Source organism: Cryptomeria japonica, chromosome 1, assembly GCF_030272615.1.
Source record: "Cryptomeria japonica chromosome 1, Sugi_1.0, whole genome shotgun sequence".
Classification (NCBI taxonomy): domain Eukaryota; kingdom Viridiplantae; phylum Streptophyta; class Pinopsida; order Cupressales; family Cupressaceae; genus Cryptomeria; species Cryptomeria japonica.
Window position 1 is genome coordinate 100,853,105 of NC_081405.1, and position 22,760 is coordinate 100,875,864.

General features: G+C 39.5%; 1 protein-coding gene across 2 annotated transcripts in view; it reads right to left on the reverse strand.

Moving 5' to 3' along the window:
* The window catches only part of LOC131041883 (magnesium transporter MRS2-A, chloroplastic), a 411,268-nt gene that overhangs the window by 276,276 nt on the left and 112,232 nt on the right, over positions 1–22,760 (reverse strand). For both annotated transcript variants that reach the window (XM_057975112.2, XM_057975111.2), the window contains exon 4: positions 16,931–17,016. In XM_057975112.2, the coding sequence (XP_057831095.1) occupies positions 16,931–17,016 (86 nt within the window). The remainder of the gene's footprint in view (positions 1–16,930; positions 17,017–22,760) is intronic.

Here is a 22,760-nt window from a genome sequence, read left to right on the forward strand (position 1 = left end):
TGAAGTGATCACTATACAATGGGATAAAGCACATAGACACGTGTTCACGCATCTATTGAGACCACTGAAAAAAATACGCAGGAATTTGAAGAAGAGAATGGCTCGCCCCAAGTCAATAACAATGTTCTAGCACAGTGGCGGTTCTTCCTTATTGTGATGGTATTGAAAGTTGGCTAAGACTTGACATATGTGCTCCATAGTTAGCAAAAACATGGAACAATTCTTCTGAACAATTACTAAGAAGGTCCAGACTACCTACTGGCAAGGAGTGCGAGTTCAGAGATTGTGTGTAACCTTCCATCGGAGGGCTGTGGATGATATTGAAGGATGTTGTGCAATCTATGTGCTGAAGAACATCATATTCTTGACAATCGAGATGAGGCAGATCTTCAGATGATGCTTAAGCTATGCACGGAGCCGATATCATGAATATGTCATCACTAAGTTGAAGATAGATGATGTGTGATGGCAAGGGCCAAAGGCCACGCAGCCATTAGATCATCGCTAGATGCTTTCGTATGGACAGAAATTTCGTTGCTGAGCGAAATTAGGAAAGAATGTTGAAGACTAACTTATAAGAGATAAGTATTTTTTATGGTTGAATAATGTTCATGAATTTTTCATGCAATTATTAATTCATGATATTGGGATAGTGAATCATGTATGATTCTGGCATTGATATTTCTCTTCGAGATAGTCTTGAACTATTAGTAATCTCTCTTAATGCTTTCAGGGCGGACTAGGGAGCATAAGGATGATGAAAGATTGCATTCAAAGAAGGGAAATCTTGATAATTACTTGCATTTCTTCAAAGAGGAAGAATCAGCATTCAGAGGGAGTCTCACAAACCTACAAAAGCAACCTTGGACGAGCAGGTCAGGAGGTTGAGGTTAGTACTTCAAGCTTCAAAGGGAGTGGCTAGAGGATCTACTTTATTTGATTTCCAAGGATATTGATCATATTGATTTAGAGGGAGTAGACCATGTCAAGATGGTTTCTCTAGTGATCAAGAAATTGTAGCAGTTAGAGGAATCTATGATTCATGAGATAGAGTTCCATGTGATATCCCTGGATGGATGGATACTTGGTGGGCTTGGGATTCACCAAGGGTGATGCAAACCTTCGAGACAAGCTTGGAGATATGGAAAAATGAAGCTCTAATTAAGAGGGAGGCTCAACATTAGTGATCTTCTGTGATTTGATATTACATTTCTCTTTGAGAGAGACTTGAGGTGAAAGTCCTTATTGTTTGCCCTCTCGGGTAAACGGTTAAATGCAGAACGTAAATGCACAGAACATAATGGAAAAATATTAAATAACCAGCCTCTATATTAATTCAACAGTCCATGTACAATAAGTGCTTATAACATTACATCTGACATGACTAACATGATCCTACTTCGAAGAAAAGGTACACAATATATAATACCTGAAGGGGTGCGACACAACTGTCGCGACTCCAACTACCTACCTGTCGGCTAACTAACTGACCGCCATAACTCATTATTACCGACGACAACATAAACATAATATAACAACATAACATAATGATTATTCCCGGCAACACTTATCTCCATCCTCTAATATGGTTCATGGTGGATGTCATGTGTGTGACTCCATGACTTCATTGGTTCAGTGCTTGTTGAGCCCCTATGAACATTATTGAGAGGTGAAGATCTCACAATGATGAACACTTGTACTTTTGATCATTATTGTAAGGTGGCGATCTTGCAATATTGATTGACCAAACCATCATGATGGATATCATGAGACGTGATATTTGTGGATAAGCCATAATGGTTGATATTACATAAAGAGATATTCATGTTGGATATTATGTGACGTGATATCCATGGACATGCCATGAAGTAATATCCTTAAATGCCATAATGGTGGATATCATGAGAGGTGATATATATGGACAAGCCATAATGGTGGATATTAAATTATGTGGTTATGGTGGATATCATGTGACGTGATATCCATCGATATGCCATAACCTCTAATATCACGGTGAGGTGATATCTTTCTCTCACACAATAAATGGAGCTATTGTGTTTACTATAAGGTGTTATTACTTATTGCCAATAGTGGCATGTTGTGATGGTTAAGTTGTTGTGTTGTTGTTCTTGCCATCAAGGTTCAAATCCCACCGGTTCATAGCTCCGGGTTAAAAGCGTTTACCCCTTGAAAAAAAAAGGTGTTATTACTTATTGAAGATGTCAAGTAGGATTCCTCCCTAGCTAAGAGGGAGTGTTGATTTTATTGTAGTTGTGGTCGGAATCCACAGGCCTACATAAATAACACAAAGCTTGTGATTATATTGATAATATAATTATTATATTATTAGTTGTGAGATAATATAATTATATTATGTTATAATATAATTATTATATTATTAATTGTGATAATATAATTATATTTATAATTATTAATAATATAATAATATAATAATATATTAATATATATATAATCATTAATATTTAATTATTTAATAAAGTATGGTGTCCCTTGGTGAAAGGGCACCTCTTGCATATATATTATGAGATGTGTGATCTCATTGAGTGAAGAAGATAATAATAATAAAAAATGAAAAAAATACAAGCAATACCTAGGACTTCAACAAACGTACTACCAAAAGACACCTAGAAATGCCTTAGAAGACCAACACTCTAGCCGCCAAACTTTGACTTGGTAGGTGCCAACCAACACGAAATCAAGCCGTCGAGGATGCTGATGGCACAGAAAGTAACGATTGGGACACAATTTCATTTTGGACTTCATAGTCATCCCATTGTAGAAGAAGGCATACGACACACTCCTTGAGAGGGTATGGCTGATTGCTACCAAGGCGGATCACAATTGGAAGCAAAACACGCTCTCAATCAAGATTAAAGGAAGTATGTCCTCAACCTGAGAAATCAAGTGGTGAGTGAGGAGTTGGCATCCTCCGAATCAGAGTCTGTAGACGGAGAGTTGGGTTTGGACGAAGGAAGGAAAGGCATGGAACCTAATGATGAAGGAGTGCTCGAATTGGAAGATTGTTTTAAAGATAAGACAAGTTCCCTAAATGGATTATTTCACTAGCAAATGGAAGACTATGAGGTATTCCCGTCAATGTGTAATTTTCTTGAAGCTCCAAATCTTGGTGAAGAGCAACCATGGAAAGCATGTAAAGTTATGTGCGATACATTTGACATTACTAAGAGCAAAATATCTAACATGGTGTACATATACTTGTTAAGGAAAATCAATGTATGGGGAAGAAAAAGGAAAATAAAAAAATGTGTATGGGTGAAAAGATGAGAAATGACAATAAAATATCAAATGTTGGGGAAAATTATAAGACTAATTATAATACTCCCAACTTCCTCGTACGGCCTTGGCAACTCTCGCCGACATCATTTTGCAATGTACGACAGTCCCTTCAAGTGTTCGGTACGGGAGAAAAATGGAGTGCACCCACTAAAGACACATTGTACAGCGATATAATCATTGTGTACAACATTTCCACTTTGCAACCATACAACCACCTTACTATTTCATATGATAACATCATCTTTATGTACAACACCCTCATACATCTATATGGCTTGCACACAACTTGATCGTATGACACTCTCAAACATTCGTATAGCTTCCCCTTGCACAAAACATATGGCTTTGGCATGTTTTCTATAGTGCACAACAGTCTCCAACTCATCTTGTATGGCCATTGTTCCTACTATAGCCTATACAGCAGCCCATACAGACCTTGCTCCTAATAAGGCCCTTCTTGGATTGTATCATACGGCGACAGAAACAAGGCATTCATACCGTACAGCCACAACTGTTTCGCGTACAATATTTGCACCTCTTTCTTTGTGTACGACCTCACTTGTACAACATACAACCCTCATTTTGGAATAAGGCGACATTTTTACTTTGCTTGGGACATACGGTCATCCTTTTTGTGCATCATGTGGTTGTCAGTGGCATTAATCTCCTGGGAACGACTTATGGACAAATCTCTTTCAACATACAATGAAGCATTCATAACGTGCAACATACTATCTTCAGAAAACAAGTTGCGTCTTACTTTCTACAACAAAAAATTTGCAACGTACATCTCATTGATGCTATCGTATGACCATTCTCTATTGCGCGGCAACTTACAATACTACATCCTTTGAAAGTTCGACCATCAATTTTGAAGTGGAGTACGAATTGATCAAAATTTTGACATGAAATCGCTATTTTTTGGCTTCATCTGCATTGTTTTTGGCATCTTTAAAAATCACAAAAATCATGTGCATTGCCCCCAGACCCCCATTTGATTGTCAACTACACTACAAGTTGGGGTTGCCCAATACAACTCATTGTCTACACTCTTGTCATTAGTTTTCCAAAATATTACTTTATACTTGTCATTTGGAAGATAACTTTTTCTGTTGGGGGGCGATGATGTAGTCGACATACAATGCCTATTGTTATGTTTGATGATATTGGTTATCGGACAATGTATTAATTGTCCAAATTAAGTTGTTGTCACTCTCGGGTAGTTATATGTGTCGGTTGGTTGACGATTGTGTTCCTCTTGGCAACCGTCAGGCCCTTTAAATATGTTGTCTATCATCAAGGAAGGTAGCATGATAGAGTTGGATCAATTGTAATCCTTGTCCGACCATCTCTAGTCTTCTTCTCTATAATAATTTCATGTGCGAATAAAGATATGTTTTACTCCTGCATCTGGTATGCATTGTCATCTTATTTATTAGTTCCTATATTTAATTTATCAGATGTAATAGTAAACATTATAATAGTATTTTCATTTTAAATAATATAAGATAATAATACTATAAATATTGCAATAAAATATAGATATATTATTATAATTATTTAATTATTAATAATTTCATATAAATATCACATTATAATTTATAATATATAACTATAATATTATAGAAATATTAATAATATAATATTATAATAATTATAATATAAATATAAATATTATATTTTTAAGAATAATAATATTATCAACAAGATTGATCTCAATTGGGCTTAGGAGTTCATTATTTGGTAAACCAATTTCCAATAATTTTGAGTTCATGGACACACAATCTCAACTAGATTGCAAAGGTGTTGAATGTTCCATTTTGTCAACAATGAATACTTCACAGAATTTTGATGCCACAACCCTATGTTCTTTAAACACAACTCTAATAAACTACAAGGGTGTTAAATATTCCAATCTAGTAGAGTTTCTTTTGGCAAGAAAATCACCCTTTGAAGAGTTGTCGCTTCAAAACCAGCCATTGATGAAAATCAAGTTGTGTAGAGAAGTAGGTGAGGTGATATAAAACAAAAAGGCAAAAATATTGAAGTTCAAAGGTCAAGGAAGCAAGGAGAGGTATGTTGGCACGGAAAGCCCAAAACTTCGATAAGAGGAAAGGAAGGAGCAAGGTTCAATAGAAAGTTATGCCAGGAATGCCAAATCCAAAATCTTGACAAAAGGGTCATGCATAGAAACTCATACATAAAATCCTCAATATTGAGAAAAAATTGAGACCAAAGAGACTAAAAATGATTAAACTTAGCTTACCAAATGAAATGCAATGAACTTTGATTTGCTACATGAATTTATTTAAGAGGGAAAAAAAATTTGTGATAAAAATCTTATTTTAAACTGGTTTCAGTAACTCTATCTAAAAATAATCAAAATAACACTAAGAGTTAGAAGCACCTTATGTTGCCCCATTTATGCGGCCTAAGAATAAGAAATAAAGTTGGCTTTTGTTGTCATGTTCAATTTTTAATTAGTTCAACTTCATGGATAAATCAATTCAAATAAGATAATTTATTTCTTATAAGACCTTTAGGGTGGACCTTGTTATGTAATTTCTAATTTTTAAATTTTGGGCCTAGGTGTCCATTTAGGATTAAGCCAACAATTTTGAAAAGTTAATTTAATTTGTTTTCCCTCCAAAATGAGGCGTGGCATTTGGGCACCCAAGTTTGGGTTGCAACCTATGTTACACAAGGACACGTCCCCACTCCTCAAACCTCCATTCCCATTCCCTACGGCGTTTCAAGGACAAGGGTAGTTTAGGGGAGATCCCCTGGCTGTCCCCTCCAGCTGAGAAAATGCAAAAACATCCCGAAACACATTCCCAAAATCAAGGACGGCAAGAAACACATAAGGGATACCTAGGCGTCCCCAAAGTGGTCAAGGCCGTCACAAATATCCCTTGACCATCCCAAGGATCACCAAGCACCCCCTATTGCAAAGCAATTGTAAATAATGGTTGTTTAAATCATAGTTGAACTACTCACGACTCGGCCCGACTCGCCAAGCCCCTGAGAAAAAAACTCGACGAAAACTCGGGAAAAACTCAAAAAAACTTGGCAACATAAAAACACGCTTAATTTTAATAAAAAATGCATTTTTTTGCAAAATTTAATGAGAAGATGCATCCAATGAGTCAATAAATGATAACACAAAAGAAACAAGCTAATTCTAGATATATTTAAATGAAAAGTGTCTACAAAATCGCATCCTCATGAGAAATACTGATGGCTGGAAGCAAAATAGTAAATAGTTTATGTAAAACCAAAAGTAAATACAACTTCCTCTTCCCAACTCTAGCTAAAACTAGTTTCAAACTTTCATCATATTTGAAATTTCATCATTCATACTCATACTTTCAAACTATCAACTCTAAAATGTATAATACCAGGATTTCTTCAATGCTAATTATGTTGTTATATGGAGCCTAATCAGACTCGGAGGTTAAATTTTCCCTACTTCCATCAGCGCAGTTTCCCCCTATATTTTTTGACGGGGGTTTGGGGGCAGCGCCCCCAAGTTGGGGTCAAGGGGCATCGCCGAAGGATCCTGAAATTTGACTAAGTCTGGAAAATTGAAGAATCCTCCAAAAACTAGATTTTGCATTATAACTCCTAGAGGTCCGAAACCACTCTCAAACATCCTGACAGTATATATGGAATATAACTTATACTTAAATGTTATATTCCATATATGAATCCTGACAGAAAAACCAAAAAACTTGGCGATTACTTGAGGGCATAGTGGGCTCTTGGCGTGGCCCTTCCAAGTGAGTTTCCCCCTTCTCAGCCCAAAACCATATCGAAAAACAAAAAATGCATGTATTTTTTGCCGTTTTCGGCTGTTATGCTAACGCAGGCGAGTTTTTCTTTTGGCAAAAATTCGCCAAAAACTCAGCAAGTTTTTTTGGCGAGTAGAAGTCATTACTACTCGCCAGGTCCAAAAACTCAGCGAGTTTTTGTCACTCGCCGAGTTTTTGGCAAGTGTGCCATCTATGATTATAATATAATTAAAGATTGTTTGTAACATTAAAAAAAGGATTGTTAGATATATCATGAGAACATTATAATAGCAATACAACATGGCAGCATTATAACAGCAACAATAAATACAGTATGACAGCACTATAACAGCAATTAGGTTAATCATGACAACAGTGATAGCAACAACTATATTAGAATAGAAATAAATATATCATGATTCAGATTCATAGTTAATGATCTAATAGTAATATTAACAACAATAATTTGGAATTCTGAATGCATTATTCAAATAAGAATCAAACTACAAAATTCTTGATATGGTATTAGACTTTCTTATTATTGTCATGTAATTCCCTTTCTACCCTGACCTGAAATTATCTGATTTTTGGTTTGTTTTCCTGTCTGATTTTCTTTGACCAGCGAAAGAGAGTGTTTTGATTTGGTTTGTATTTTTGAGTTTTATGATGCCAAACAGTAATAAAATGCTGGAAATGGAATGTAAACACAACAATGACACTTATTTGGACTTTTCTACTATAAAATAATAGACCGATTAGGGAATCAGAATTCTGATTTTTATTGCAGCAAACTCCAGTAACAAGAAATGAACAATTTTTAACATCTAGAGTCAAAATGGGCATACCAGGAGTCCAACGCTGACCTGGAGGTGTACTTTTATTTGACTAAATGGATGAATAATTCAATATAGGAGCTTCTAGAGGGTTTCAACTGCTCCAAAGTGATTTATTCTTATCAACTACAATTATCACTGATTTGCTCATATCATCCACCTGTGCTGTGATAATCCTGAAAAGGAAATTTATTTGCTGCTTCCTTCTGCTAACAATGAATTTCAAACCAGTTTCAAACCCTAATTATTGCTGATTTATTTATTTGGCATCCCAGGGGTCTCCAAAGTGTATGGCCTGCCCTAGGAAGCCACGTGGGAGCTAAAGAAGGTTATTTCTGCCTCTAAATGCTTCATTCAGGTGAATGATTTGCTGCTATAGGCCTTCAATTTAGTGATGAAGTCTGAATTTGTTGCCCAATGTGGAATTCTAAAAGATACCGTTTAGGACTGTGCTCAAATCTGATTGGTTTGTTGCAAATTTGAATCTTTGACAGCGAGAATTTGTTTGAAGTTTTTTTTTGACAATTGTGAGGTTTTATACTTTTTTATTGCGTTTTATGCTTGAAATCTGGAATCCAAAATGAAATATAATTGTAGTGCAGGAAAGAACTAATACTGAAATAGGAACTTAGAGATGACTGGTTTATTGACAGAAAATTACAGCAAATTATCAAACATCTACAATCAGATATAGAAACACCAGAAGCCAGAATTGGCCTACCACTAGTCCAATCCTTGCCTGAAGGGCTTCTTTATTAGCTGAAATGAGTCCAAATGCTGCTACAAGAGCTACCAATGATTTCTAACTGCTCCAAAGAGTTTTATTCCTCTAACTCATAATTACCAAAAACAAATCTAGCACAAATAGACCAATCTGATGCTATTTCCTTCAAGTTCCCAGGAGACTTCACCAAATTTGGTCAATTTTCCCCACTGATTTGCTCATCTCTCTCTCCAATGACCTCAAAACCCTGAAAGAATGATTTTATTCTTATTTCCTAATGCTGACAATGAAATTTGCACAAAAAACCAGGTGTAAAACCCTCCAATTTATTTTCTGTAAAACCCCAAGCAAGAAGGAATGGTACAGCTGGGCCTGGAAACAGTATGGCTGGCATAAATGTGTTATTTCTTGCTGTTAAAACCACTCCAAGTGCTCAGATCTGATCTTCCTTGTCTATCTTGCAATTCTGATTCACAAATCTGCATAAATCGACCCTCAATTGGCCTGTAACTTGTCTTCTTTGAGTGCTGAAGTAAGAATATTGGCTGGGGTATCATCCAACCTGCCTGAACCAAGGGTTTTCGTCCTTAATTTGGGCCTCCAAGCTGCTGTATCTGCAATGGCAGACTGTTGCATAGAAAATTGAAATAAAATAATCACCAAAGAATGCCCCAAAATGTGTGTACTATGCCTCCTTAAGCAAATCGAACCCCTAAACGCATCAACAAAAGATTCCTTGGAATCTTTCTCCTCATAAAAGTTCGCCCACCTTGAGGGTTGCTCTCTCGTGATTAATTGACCACTTTTTAAGTTATAACACTTGCCTAGAGAATTGAGCCAAGGGGTAAATAAAGTTATAATATTATAAAGTTACTTTTATTAAAAATTTCTAATAATAGAAAAAAGTAACTTATAAACTCTTATAAGCTTTTATAAGCTTTTTATTATAAACTTTATTGAATAATTCTTCACCAAGCTCCAAAACTGGCTAAGTATAGCTCCTCCTAGTGAACCAAACATCTCCTAACCCCATCATTTGTCTGTGGAGACTGTTTGTCGTAAAATGGGCTTTGTATTACTTGTTAAGCTACATTGGTTAAGTATGTTAGCGTCGTCGAGGGTAGTTGTCCATTGCACGATGGTTCCCCACAGGTGGTAACCGCAACCCTCGACCGTGTCTTTATATATGCTCTTGTACTTGTTGTTGGGGACAGGAATGCGGAGAATGATTATTGTACTAGACATTTTGGCATTAATGAAAGCATTGCTCTGAGTTTCTGGTTACTATTCTATCCTATGGTTATTACCTAACTGTTGATATGCAATATTACTAACACACCCCACGGGGTAAACATCTGGCGTCGTTGCCTAGACATCCTCGGGACAGGAAGGAGCAGATGGCATACGGACACGATGGGCCTACCCGTTGGTGAGATCAACCCAGAGGCCGACGACGCACAAACGGAGCTCTACGACGGAGAAGACACTGCAACGAGGGAATTCTCAATCCTGCTTCAAACGGCCATCGAGCCCTACATCCGAAGAGAGGCCACGGAGGCTGAAGTCCCAACAAGTGTCGTTTGGACTGCACTGGAAGTTAGCCCCGCAGTGAATCAGTTGATGAACCACCTCCCCCGGTGGCTTGCACAGGCATCCCTGGCACAACGAACCCGCCTGGAGGAGATTGCCTGTGAGGAGCGATGCCAACAGGTCCTCCGACAGTACGAAGAAAACAATCGTCGCTGGGAAGCGGAGCGTGATGGCAAGAGGCGAAGGGGAAATTGAACCCTGAACCTCCAGGAGGAATAAAGAACATTCTATACTATAATAATGGTGTCGTACTATTGACATAAATTGTATCCGACGGGATGAATTAATAAACAAGTGTTCTATTTTTTATGTGTTGCTGCTATTTATGAAGATGTACGGGAATTAATGCCCAACATATTAAATAAGGATAGAAATAAGAAGGCACAAAGTGAGGAGTGGGAGGCCGCACAGAGAGCCTTGATTCTGGAACAAGTAGAACGTAGACGGAGGCTGAGGCAACTTGCCGAAGGACGACCTACCGAAGGGTTGCCCAAAGGGAACCAAGGAGGTGTCACGGAGAGTACAAGAGCAGAAGCCGAAGGAGATTTCTACGTGTCGCCAAAACACCGTAGGGTGAGAAACTACGAGGAATTTTTGGAGAAACAAGGCTACGAAGAAATTTGGTCGAAGAGACCTGGGATTAGTTCAAGAATTTATCCCTTACACCGCGCACGGAGGACCACTGAAGGGAGCGAACAGAGGACGAGGGTGAGAACAAAGGAGAGGGCAACCGTACGACCGTAGGTGGGGAAGAGGCACAGGCACACGGCAGACAGGAGCCCCTCTTGGGATCCATCACACCAAGCACGCAGGTACAAAACACTGTAGCCCCAGTCACTCAAATAGGAAACACCACCGGTGCGGGGAGGAGTGGCGCGGGTGCACGACAGAAACAGCCACCTCGGGGACACGACCCCCATCAATGGCCAATAGGCAGAAGCTGCCCAAATTCACCGGCGACGGGAAGGAGGATCCCTTGAGGCACTACAGAACCTGCGAAACCATATGGACGGCCAATGGTGTCACGAACCAGGACGAATGGACGACGCAATTTCCAACGACATTACGGGGAGTTGCCATCGACTGGTACTCGGATATTGATAAAACTGCAGTGGCCACAGGGACACGCTGCGGAAAGCCTTCGAGAAGGAGTTCCGCCTACTCCGGGATGATAATGAAATAGTGGCAGAGATAAACAGTATGAAACAAGGACAAAAGGAATCAGTTCGTGCCTACGGAAGGCACCTGAAGGAGCTAATTGGGAAAATGGAGAGTCAGTCGGCCGACGGACTCAAGAAGAGGTGGTTCGTAGAAGGCCTAAAACCCAGTTCGAAGTAGAAAATGAAGATAGTCCCTCCTTTGTCATACAATGATGCATACAATAGGGCTATGGACTTAGAAAGTGAATACAAAACGTCCAAGAAAAAGGGGAAGTCCTCCTCCGAGGAAAATGACTCTTCCTCTGATGAGAGCGGTAACGAGGAGTCGAAAACGAAAGTGACGGTCCTGCAGAGGGACATGGAGCATATGATGAGGGAATTTAAAGCAATGAAAGGCTCTACTAGCCGGACCGAAGGAGACGTGTGGTGCACGGAGTGCAAGGAGGAAGGACATACGAAGGGTACATGCCCGAAGAAGGCCTTTTGCGAAATTTGCCAAGTAATGGGACACTCCATCAACGAGTGCCCATACAATATGAAGACCCGAAATACACAAGTGTTGTTCACTGAGCAGGCCACAACATCCGCACCAGCGGGTACGGCCCAACAAACCAACACAACGGCATCATCTGGAGGTTACCAGGACAACAGACGCGGCGGTCAAAGGAATAACAACAACAATAACTATACCCGAAGCCGTATCCAGTATGACGCCAAGGGCCAACCAGTGATCCAATGTAGGGCCTGCAATCAATGGGGGCACTTCGCCCGGGATTGCACGAAGGAAGCCACCCCTCAGCACCTTTGCCGATGGTGTGGGCCAAGCGACCATGAGGATGCAAATTGCCCAAAGCCAAGAGTAAACCTTTTGAACATCGAACCTACGAAGGCAGAAGCGTTGGCAATCACAAGGGCACAGGCCAAAAAGGCCACATACCCAGATCCTTGCACAAAGACCGAGAGAGTGCGGGAAGCAAGGGTCGAGATCACAAAGGAAATGGCCGCACAAGGGCAAAACAGCCACGAGGCCACAAGCCCGTCATGGATGAAGGGAGAAGAGAGGATCCTACGGCAAAAATTGCAAATAGAGGTACCCGTGAGGGTTCAAGACCTCCTTGAAACCATACCGTGGTTGAAAACGGCTATCTTGAACTCCGTACCCACACAAGCTAAAACGAAGGAGGTCATAAGCCCCATGGTCGACCCTATGTTGCTAGTAGTCAACAGCGGATGCCACCCTGCGGTGGTAGAAATGGGCATCCAGGGAACTACCTTGACTGACACCATTGTGGACGGAGGGTCAGGAGTAAATGTGCTTCCAGAGGAGACATGGAAAAAACTGGGAAAGCCTACATTGTGGCTCCCCATGTTCAATCTGCTAGGGGTAGATCAACACGGGATTAAACCCCTGGGTACCCTCATCGGCTAGCGGGTGATGAGCGGCACGCAGCCATTCGTGCTGGATTTTGTAGTGATTCCAGTGAAGCAGAAAGGGTACGACGCCATTCTAGGACGTGGGTGGCTAATTGCGGCAAAGGCAAACCATAATTGGAAGCGGAATACGCTCTCCCTAGAAAGCGTGGGGAGGAAGTACGTGATCGATCTTCGTACGCAGATGGTGAGTGAGGAGTTGGCATCCTCCTCCGAGTCTGAATCTGAAGGAGACTAGTTGGGTGGGGATGAAGACAGACGCGGAATGGAGCCCAATGACGAAGGGGTATTAGAGTTGGAAGCATGCTCGGGGGATGACGGGGACTCCATGAATGGCCTCTTCCATTGGCAAATGGAAGATTATGACTTGTTTACACTGTCATGCAATGTATTGAGTATCGAGGAGGAACCAGATACATTCCCTCCCGAATACGGGGAATACAAGGAAGGGGAGGCCTGTGTGAATGACACTCCCGCACACCAGTTCCCAAAGGGCGCACCTATTAAATACCAAGAAGCCAAGTTGAAGGAGACAAATCTGGGAAAGGCAAGTGATCCCAAGGTCATCCTGGTCGGAGATGACTGGAACCCAGTGTTGAAAGTCGCAGCCTTCAAAATTTTCCTAGAGTACAAGGATGTTTTTGCATGGACTTACAAGGACCTGGAGGGTGTGCCTTGTAATGTCCCTACTAGTTATAGATCCCTTTCCTGCTAAACAGACTGTTAGAATGCAACAAAAATATATATTTACTAATCTAATTTGTAATTAAACTTCATTTACTTAATTAAACAAATCTTAATTCTTAAGTAATAAAAAGGATACGGGTGAGGTATTGGGATATGTCCTTAGGTAGTTTGTAATGACCGTCTTCTTGGAATCAATTATTGTTCCAAGCCTTACCAGGGAAGTCGATGGACAATTCGATTCCCATCCCGTCTTGGATGTAGCATCTTATTGGCGGTTCCTCTCTTGAACAAAGAAACTTCATATGCTAAAGAATATGATCAAATAAGGCAACTCTAAGGTTTACAATGCAAACAATCTACTTTATATTCTAGATAGACTCAATGTATGTGATGTGAAAATGTTGGTAATCACAAAGGGACTTATGTTTTGAGTCACAACTGGAACATGGAATCTAACTTAACTAATTTGGAAAATAAAAGATAAAAGGAATAAAGCGATAGGAAATTGAATCTAAACCTAGCAATGTAAGAAACGATTGCTAACTTGAAACCAAACCAAGCTTTGCTTCACCACGAGGAAACAACTACACAAAGATGGTCAATCTCCTAAGGATAAGCGGATGATTTTCTTATCACTTATGTACACCAACACCATGAACAATGAGCATGAAGCAACTGAAGTTAAGCTTTTAATTTAGTTCAGCCTAACCATACACTGCAACTTGCAATCAACAAATTCTAAATGGTATGAAAATATAGGCTTCACCATTAATCAACAATAGGTTCTTCCATTCAACTAATCAACTTCATATAAACACATCTAAACTATGAGAAATAGAAACCATGCAACATGTTAAAACTCATACAATGATCCACAATATCTTCAATGAAATCAAGTATTTATTTCACCACAATCTTGGCAACAATTTCTATCTTTTTCTCCTACTCTACTTCTACTTACTTCCTACTTACAAATTTCTAACTATTAACCACTACAAACAAGAAGGCAATGTCCTATACAAACATACCAATTACAATTCAATGGACCGTATTAATTTAAGATCAATGGACAAGATTACATGATGTAACCCTAATTAGGGTTAGTTATAACCAACTTTTATTTCGACCAATGAGAAAATTACAACCTTTAGGACACATGTCCCTCCTTGAATGTGGACCAATGAAAAAAGAGGTTAGGTATATTGAACAATATTCGATGTAGTGCCACATGTCATATGTATAGTTGTCCTCTCGTAGGATGAGTCAAGTACATTGAAATTGGACGCCTTGACTCTGAATAACTTGATTGGTTGGTGATGACTTTTCTTTTTTACAAAGCTTTGTAGGCACCAACACACAAAAGACACCAATACCCTATAACTAGCCACCAACACAGTAAAAGACACCACTCTCTTTCAATGAGACCCACCAACCTCCTAATCTCCTTAGATACAAGGCACAAACCTACAATATGATAATTATTTGGAACTTCTTCTTCGATCAGCTCTAGTTTACCTTCACAAATCTGCTTATAGTCTTCATCAAAACTGTCTTAATATCTGCTCACAGATCTGCAAAATATCTACTCATAAATCTGCAATAAAATCTTCAACAAGTTGCTCATAAATCTCCATAGAGCTGCTCACAAATCTGCATTATAGTCTTCAATAATTTGCTCCAAAGCTCTGATTTTTTTCTCTTTTAGATCTGCTCTAAAATACAAATGATATTCAGTAATTTCTTGCTTTCTAACTCTCAATCAAACCTATATTTATACCTTGCCAAAGTGCCTTTTCACCCAAGCGGGATGACTCTCCCACAGGGGCAGCCAAAACAGCAATAAATGAATTTTATTTTATTTGAACCCCCTTTCAAACGTGGGCACCAAAACAAGGAGGGGTCTGCCCCTTTGGTAATTAATTTATTTGCAATTTAAACACCCACAAATGGGGCAACTCTATGAGGAGGGTCCTGCCAATTTTTCTAACTTTATTGTGCATTTTTAAACTCCCCCAAAGGGTGCTAGACATGAGTTGGCCCATGTGGGAAATAAACCATCATTTTTGCAAATTAATTATCTCCTGCTTACCCAATGATATGTCAATAATAGTGCCATGAATATGGCACAATCTAACCTCTAATAATTTGGCCACTGAATTGCCCTTTAACATCAGTGACAACAAACTAACAGCACATCAGTTTTCAACAGTTGCACGTTACTGATCAGTAGTTGCATGTCAGTGTTCAATGGTGGCAAGTTAGTTTCAGCAGTTGCATGTTGGGTTTTCCACAATGATTCATCATTCAAAGGTTTGCATCCCTATATGACAGCCCTATCATTTGATTTGATGCTAATTATATAGATCATGCATTGTCATTTCTAGTATACCTTGTGATTATTGATATTTATATCATTCAGCATCTATATTATAATAACTCTTCATAAAACTAGATGGTTAACACTAATTAGAGATTTCTCTAGATGTTGTAAGAAGATCTTGGACAGTTTACAACAAGATCAATTTTAAATTGCATATTATTATATATTGATTTTGGCATTTATCCAAGATCCACTTGTTACATATCAATTTGGTATTGATCGGATCTGCTTGTTACCTATCAATTTGGCATTGATTAGATATGCTTATTATCTATCAATGGTATTGATTATATCTACATATTTATCTTTGATTGTAAATTAGATAGCTTACCGCCAATAAGTTTTGAAATTAATTGCTTAATGATCACATCCTGGTTTTTTTATGGTCACTTTCCCTCATTGGGATCTTAGTGATCAAAAAGAACATGGGTTTGTGTTGATATTAAAATTTGGTGAAATCCAGCTAACACTCCTGCTAGGGACATTACACATTGGTAATTATTAATTACTACAATGTATGCCATTTGGAATAATAAACACATATTACATTACATCTTCAGTTGATTTTGTTTTACACAAAATAAATTTTAGTGTCTTATGTTTCCTTCCCTTTATGTTTTTCTCGAGTTACTTTGAACTATGCAGCTTAAAAAACAAAAAAATATACTACAAAATCATTTATTTTATTAGCCAAAAGGTTTATTGATATTCCACTAAACATCAAAAAGCAGCAAATATGCTTATTATTAAATTATCATAGAATATACCAGATAAAAACAAAGATACAAATACAAAATTAGAAAAAAAAGATTGGTTATATGGCAGAAACATTGAATCTAGTATCAAACATATGATGAAAGTAGATCTCAAGTATCGGGAAGTTTTAATCATATTCACCTTTATTACAAGAAAAAAACTAAAGCGATCACCTTCAAAGAATCAAAAGCATTAAGAACTAACTTAGAAAGTAACCACATATGAAGAGAAAAATATCCAATTAATTGATCAGGTCTAACCTCCTATGATCAAACACAAGGACATTATCAGCCATTGCAATTGCCCGCAAAGAACCCAGGTTCAACAAAATGGCTTGCTCTCGAACCTGCATTTGAGTGGGCAAGAATGGATGAGTGGATAATAAATAATGCATGTAGTGAATATATGAACAATGTTTGCAAGTAGGCATCAATTGTAACAGGAATGCAGCTCAAAAACCTTAACTAAAATGAGAATCCGCAATAAGATGCTTCAGACAATGCAACAATAGCTTTAGCAGTAAAAGAAAAGGAAAATTATTATTATATCCACTAACAGAATCTGTGTTTGTAAGTCATACAACATATCACATTATATACTATAAAAAGAAAAGAAACGAAAAAAATGAAAAAATGAAAATAAAATTATATTATATTAATGTCAATGAGACTAGAGGATATAGTAGTAAACAACACAAAGCTCTAGGAAGAGAGAACCCTAGAAGCAACACAATTAAAGTACATAAGACATAATATAAAGCATTGTGCCATTAACAAAAAGAAATACAAATAGCAATGAGGGTGAACAAGAGCCCCAAGTGCATGTGTCAATGAAGATTGGAAGGAAAGATCATTGAATATCCTATTTTTTGTTTAAAATGGAGGAGTCATCTAAACCAGCATCAATCTCTATGAAAGATATAATAATTCCTATGAGGGGTGTCTAAGGTCAAAGGGGTGTCTAAGGTCAAAGAGGTCACACTAGGAGATCTTGGGAAAAATCAAAGCACTTCTCTAGAAATTCCCCTAACATCGAAGGCCAATGTAACTCATATAGTAGAAAAGAAACTCATTATAAAGTCTACACCTATAATCTAGGGGGCATCCAACAAGTAGTAAATCCATATCACCATTATGAGATTGAGTTGTGCTGACAAGAATGAGCACCACCACAATGCTCAGGGAGAACAAGCTGGGGTAACTAAGCAATCTCAATATAAATGGTGTGCTAAGATAAGTGTTTGCTAACCAATCTTCAACTCTGATATGTGAAGTACTAGCTTCTAAAGGCCATTTTGTGTTGCATGTTGCCTAGGTTGGCTTGTCATGTCTCCTCTTTAGTATGACATGACACTTTACATGGATTTGCCTATTCCAGACTCTCGTAGGCAGATGGTTGTGATGAGAGAGTCATTTTGGCGTTTATTTGGTGATTGGATGGCGCATTATGCTCTTGGAGACATTATATTTATTATTACTTTTTATTTGGGGCCAAAATGTTATTGAGGTGCACTTTTTATTTTATGAAGTAACTTTTTATCTAAAAAGTGCAATGAGGCTTCTAGAAGATTCTATTATGGATACTTCTAGAAAGTCATGGATACTTCTAGAAAGACTAAGAGGCTTCTAGAAGATTCTATTATGGATACTTCTAGAAAGTTATGGATACTTCTAGAAAGACTAAGAGGCTTCTAGAAGATTCTATTATGTGTATAAATAGACCCCGTGGGTCTCTCATTTGGTATCGAAGTCTATTTTCTCTAGTGCATCTACTTGAGCATTTGTGGAGCTTGAAGGTCTGCAAATATCATTGATCTTTGGGAACGATAACTCCCTTAGATTAGCATAACTGAGGAAATGAAATATCTTCTGAAGGGTTGCGTTATTGGAGATGGTACTCAGCCATTTCATGTTGGATTTCAATTGAAGGTTAATTTGAGGGCTTGTATTTGGTGAATAAGGGTTTTGAATTCATCCCAGCTCAAAATTTGGTACTGCAGCCGCACAGTACGACCCAGGTACGGCCTGCAGCAGGGACAGTACGGTAGTGACAGCAGGGCATTCTTGGGACAATCCAGTCCTCCTTTCATCAGCATTTCATAATCGGAGTTCAAGGAGCGATTTCCAGGTTCCATTGCATGGTTTTTGTTGTCAATTTTTATGATAGAAGTGCACAGTTGTAACAGTCATATATGTATTCAGAAAACAGTCCATTGTAATCAGACATTGCTATCTTGTAGTTGGATTGATATAGTAGAGAAGGTGCATTGCAAGGTCATTGTTCATGTGTGATAGTTTATACATTCTCTTGTCATAAATTCAGTGCTCATGTGTAAGAGTTTGTAACAGTCATACATTTTTAGAAAATTAGTCTACTGAACAATGCAATCAGAATTTGGGAAATTCATGATATGTTAGCATTGAAGTCCTTGCATGAATATTTAGAGTTTCATTATTGTTTATTGTGTTACATTTCAATATTGGTATTGTTATCTCAATTGTACTTGATGCTCAAAACAACTATCATATTGAAACACTACATCACAAACAAAACAATTCAGTGCATGCCAAGTGTTTGATAAATTGTCTCAGTTCAGATTTGGGGTTTATTAGTGGCCTTTATAGTAAGGGTCATTACAGTGGTATCAGAGCGGTGTTCTTGCCATCCTATTGGGTAAGAAACATTTATGCATCCATCAGCATTGGGGCATCACAGGTACTACACACACAGAAGAGCAGCACTAGAGGGTGAACAGGAGTACAAAAACATTCTTACCATGGGTGAGAGACAGTCACAGAGTCCACCTAGAGTTCCCAGGAATGAGGATGATGAGGCTAGGGACTTTTTCAGAACCATGGCTACTGGACAGTAGGAGATAGTCCAGTCATTGCGTGCTTTGACCACTATGATGGAGAGAGTGGTTCAGCCTAGAGTTCAGGAGCAGGGTAGAGTTACACTTGATCATGACAATAGGAGTGTAGCAGGTTCACAGGGTACTCCTAGGCACAGGTCTTGGACAGCGGATAGACCTACTCATCCTACTTTCCTTAGAGAGGAGGCTCAAGAAGCAGGAGAGGGCGATGTACAAGATGAGTTTCAGGATGATCTTAGAGCTGCTACTGCAGAGTGGCAGGCATTACCACCACATGTACGTGAGTTACTTAATTTTGATCGTTACCTGAATCAGAGGAGAGAGCACATGAGGAGTACTCAGCAGAACAGGAGACCTAGAGGCCATGACAGTGAGTTGCAGCGAGCTGCTAGCAAGCTCACTTTACCTTCCTTTGATGGTAGTGGACGGATGACAGCACAGGCATGGATACATAAGTTGGATACCTTCTTAGCATTGAGGCCCATGTCGGAGATAGATGCCATCAGATACGCCACCTTGCATTTGGAGGGCGCAGCTCATGACTGGTGGTCACATGGTATGGTTACTTTACAGCACAACCAGGTGACTTCATACCAGGATTTTGTAGACAGATTGGTGGAGCGTTTTGATAGGAAGGATCCTGAGATATTCTTTCGTGATCTTGCACAGTTGAGACAGATAGGCAGCTTGGAGATGTATATCAGTGAGTTTCAACGGTTGTCAGTTATGGTACAGGATGTATCAGAAAGACGGTTGGTCATACTATTCACTGAGGGATTGTCTGAACCCCTCAAGGGTTGGATCAAGGCATTTGAACCATCGACATTACAGGAGGCCATGAGGAAAGCTCGCAGTATGGAGCTTACAGCACCTTCTAGCAAATTCACCCCTAGGAGTTCTACTTCTTTCAGAGATAATAAGAAGTTTGATAAGGAGAAGGGGAGGAAGGTTGATACCAAGGGGAAATCCACCACACCCTTGGATACTGAGGCACTTAATGACCTACGCAGGAAGAAGCTATGCTTCTATTGCAAAGGTCCTTATGACAGGGAACATGACTGTCCGTTGAAGCCTAAAGGGAAGGCCAATAGAGTTATGTGGGCATACTATGAGGACTCAGATTCAGATAGCGCAGTACATGAGGATGAGCACAGTGACATAGAGCCAGAGGTAGAGGCAGAGGCTACAGAGCCTAAGGATGAGCTAGAGTTACATTTGCAGCAGGCACGCTTGTCCAGTATCCAGCAGGAGGGGTCCTTTAGATTGCGTGGAGTTCTAGCAGGACAGAAGGTGATTACCCTAGTTTACACAGGTGCTACGCACAATTTCATTGATGCACGATTGGTTGAGCGCCGTGGCATTGAGACAGAGGAGTTTGAGGGTCTCCGAGTACAGGTTGTTGATGGTTACACTCTTAAGTGTAACAGGATGATTAGAAACATGCCTCTACGCTTGAACAATTATGAGTTCACAGCGGATTACCATGTAGTTAACATGGGTGACCTAGACATTATATTGGGGATGACTTGGTTACATTCATTGGGTGAGGTCACTCTCAGACTCAGAGACATGGAGATTAAGTTTGAGGTTGATGGGAGACAACATGTATTAAGGGCTATCAGAAATAGTGATGTTAGAACTATTTCTTTCAGGCGCATGGAGAGGTTGGTTAGACACGATGGGATTGGATGGGCAGCCATGTGTACTCTCATGCCTACATAGGAGGAGCATCAGAAGGCAGAGTATCACCCTAACATTCAGAGATTGAGAGAACGGTATGATAGGGTGTTCAGTGACATTCCACCTGGTGCACCACCTGACAGGGGAATAGAGCACATCATTGAGTTAGAGGAGGGTGCTAAACCCGTGATGATCACACCATACAGGCATCCTAAGAGACTCAAGGATGAGATTGAGAAAACCATCAAGGAGCTGCTTGAGATGGGGCATATTAGACCGAGCAAGTCTCCTTTTGCTTCTTCAGTAGTGTTGGTGAAGAAGAAGGATGGCTCGTTACGTATGTGCATTGACTATCGGGTGTTGAACAAGAGGACTATTAAGAATAGATACCCTATCCCACGGATTGATGAGCTGATAGATGAGCTTCATGGGGCATGCTACTTCAGCAAGATAGATTTGAGATCAGGATATCATCAGATCAAAGTTAGAGAGCAGGATGTGGAGAAGACGGCATTTAGATGTCATTGTGGACACTTTGAGTTTGTGGTCATGCCATTTGGGTTGACCAATGCACCAGCTACTTTTCAGTCTACGATGAATAAGGTCTTCCATCATCAGTTGAGGAGATTTGTATTGGTTTTCTTCGATGACATTTTGGTATACAGCAGATCATGGCAGGAACATCTTGAGCATCTGGAGACAGTATTAAGCATATTGCAGAAGGAGTCCTTGTATGCCAAGGAGTCCAAGTGTGATTTGGGTATGACTGAGCTCTTGTATTTAGGACATATTATCAGTGCAGAGGGAGTAAGGATGGATCCTGATAAGATCCGTGCTATAGTAGAGTGGCCTATTCCTGAGAACTTGACACAGTTGAGAGGGTTCCTGGGCCTATGTGGCTTCTACCGCAGATTCGTTAGTGGATACTCACGACATGCAGCCCCTATGACAGATTTGCTGAAGAAGGGGGCCTTTGATTGGACACCGGAGGCACAGACTTGCTTTGACAGGTTCAAGGAGATCATGACCTCATGCCCGGTGTTAGCCTTGCCTGATTTCTCGAAGCCATTTGAGCTTCAATGTGATGCATCCGGCGATGGTATAGGTGCTGTGTTGATGCAGGACAAGCACCCTATTGCATATGAGAGCAGGAAACTCCGTGGTCCAGAGAGATCTTTCAGCATCTATGACAAGGAGATGTTAGCCATCATGCACGCATTGGCTAAGTTTAGACAGTATCTAGTGGGTGGTAAGTTTTGTATTAAAACTGACCACAACAGTTTGAGGCATTTCCTTAGTCAGAGAGATCTCAACGATAGACAGCAGAAGTGGGTGAGTAAGCTACAAGCTTACGATTTTGACATATCATATGTGAGAGGGACTCAGAATGTGGTAGCGGATGCATTGTCACGTAGACCACATCTCAGTGCATTGATTGAAATATCAGAGGATTGGAGACATATGATAGTGGCAGAGTATGCTAGAGACCCATGGGCGTCAGGGATAGTTGATGGGTCAGTTATTGATACCCGGTATAC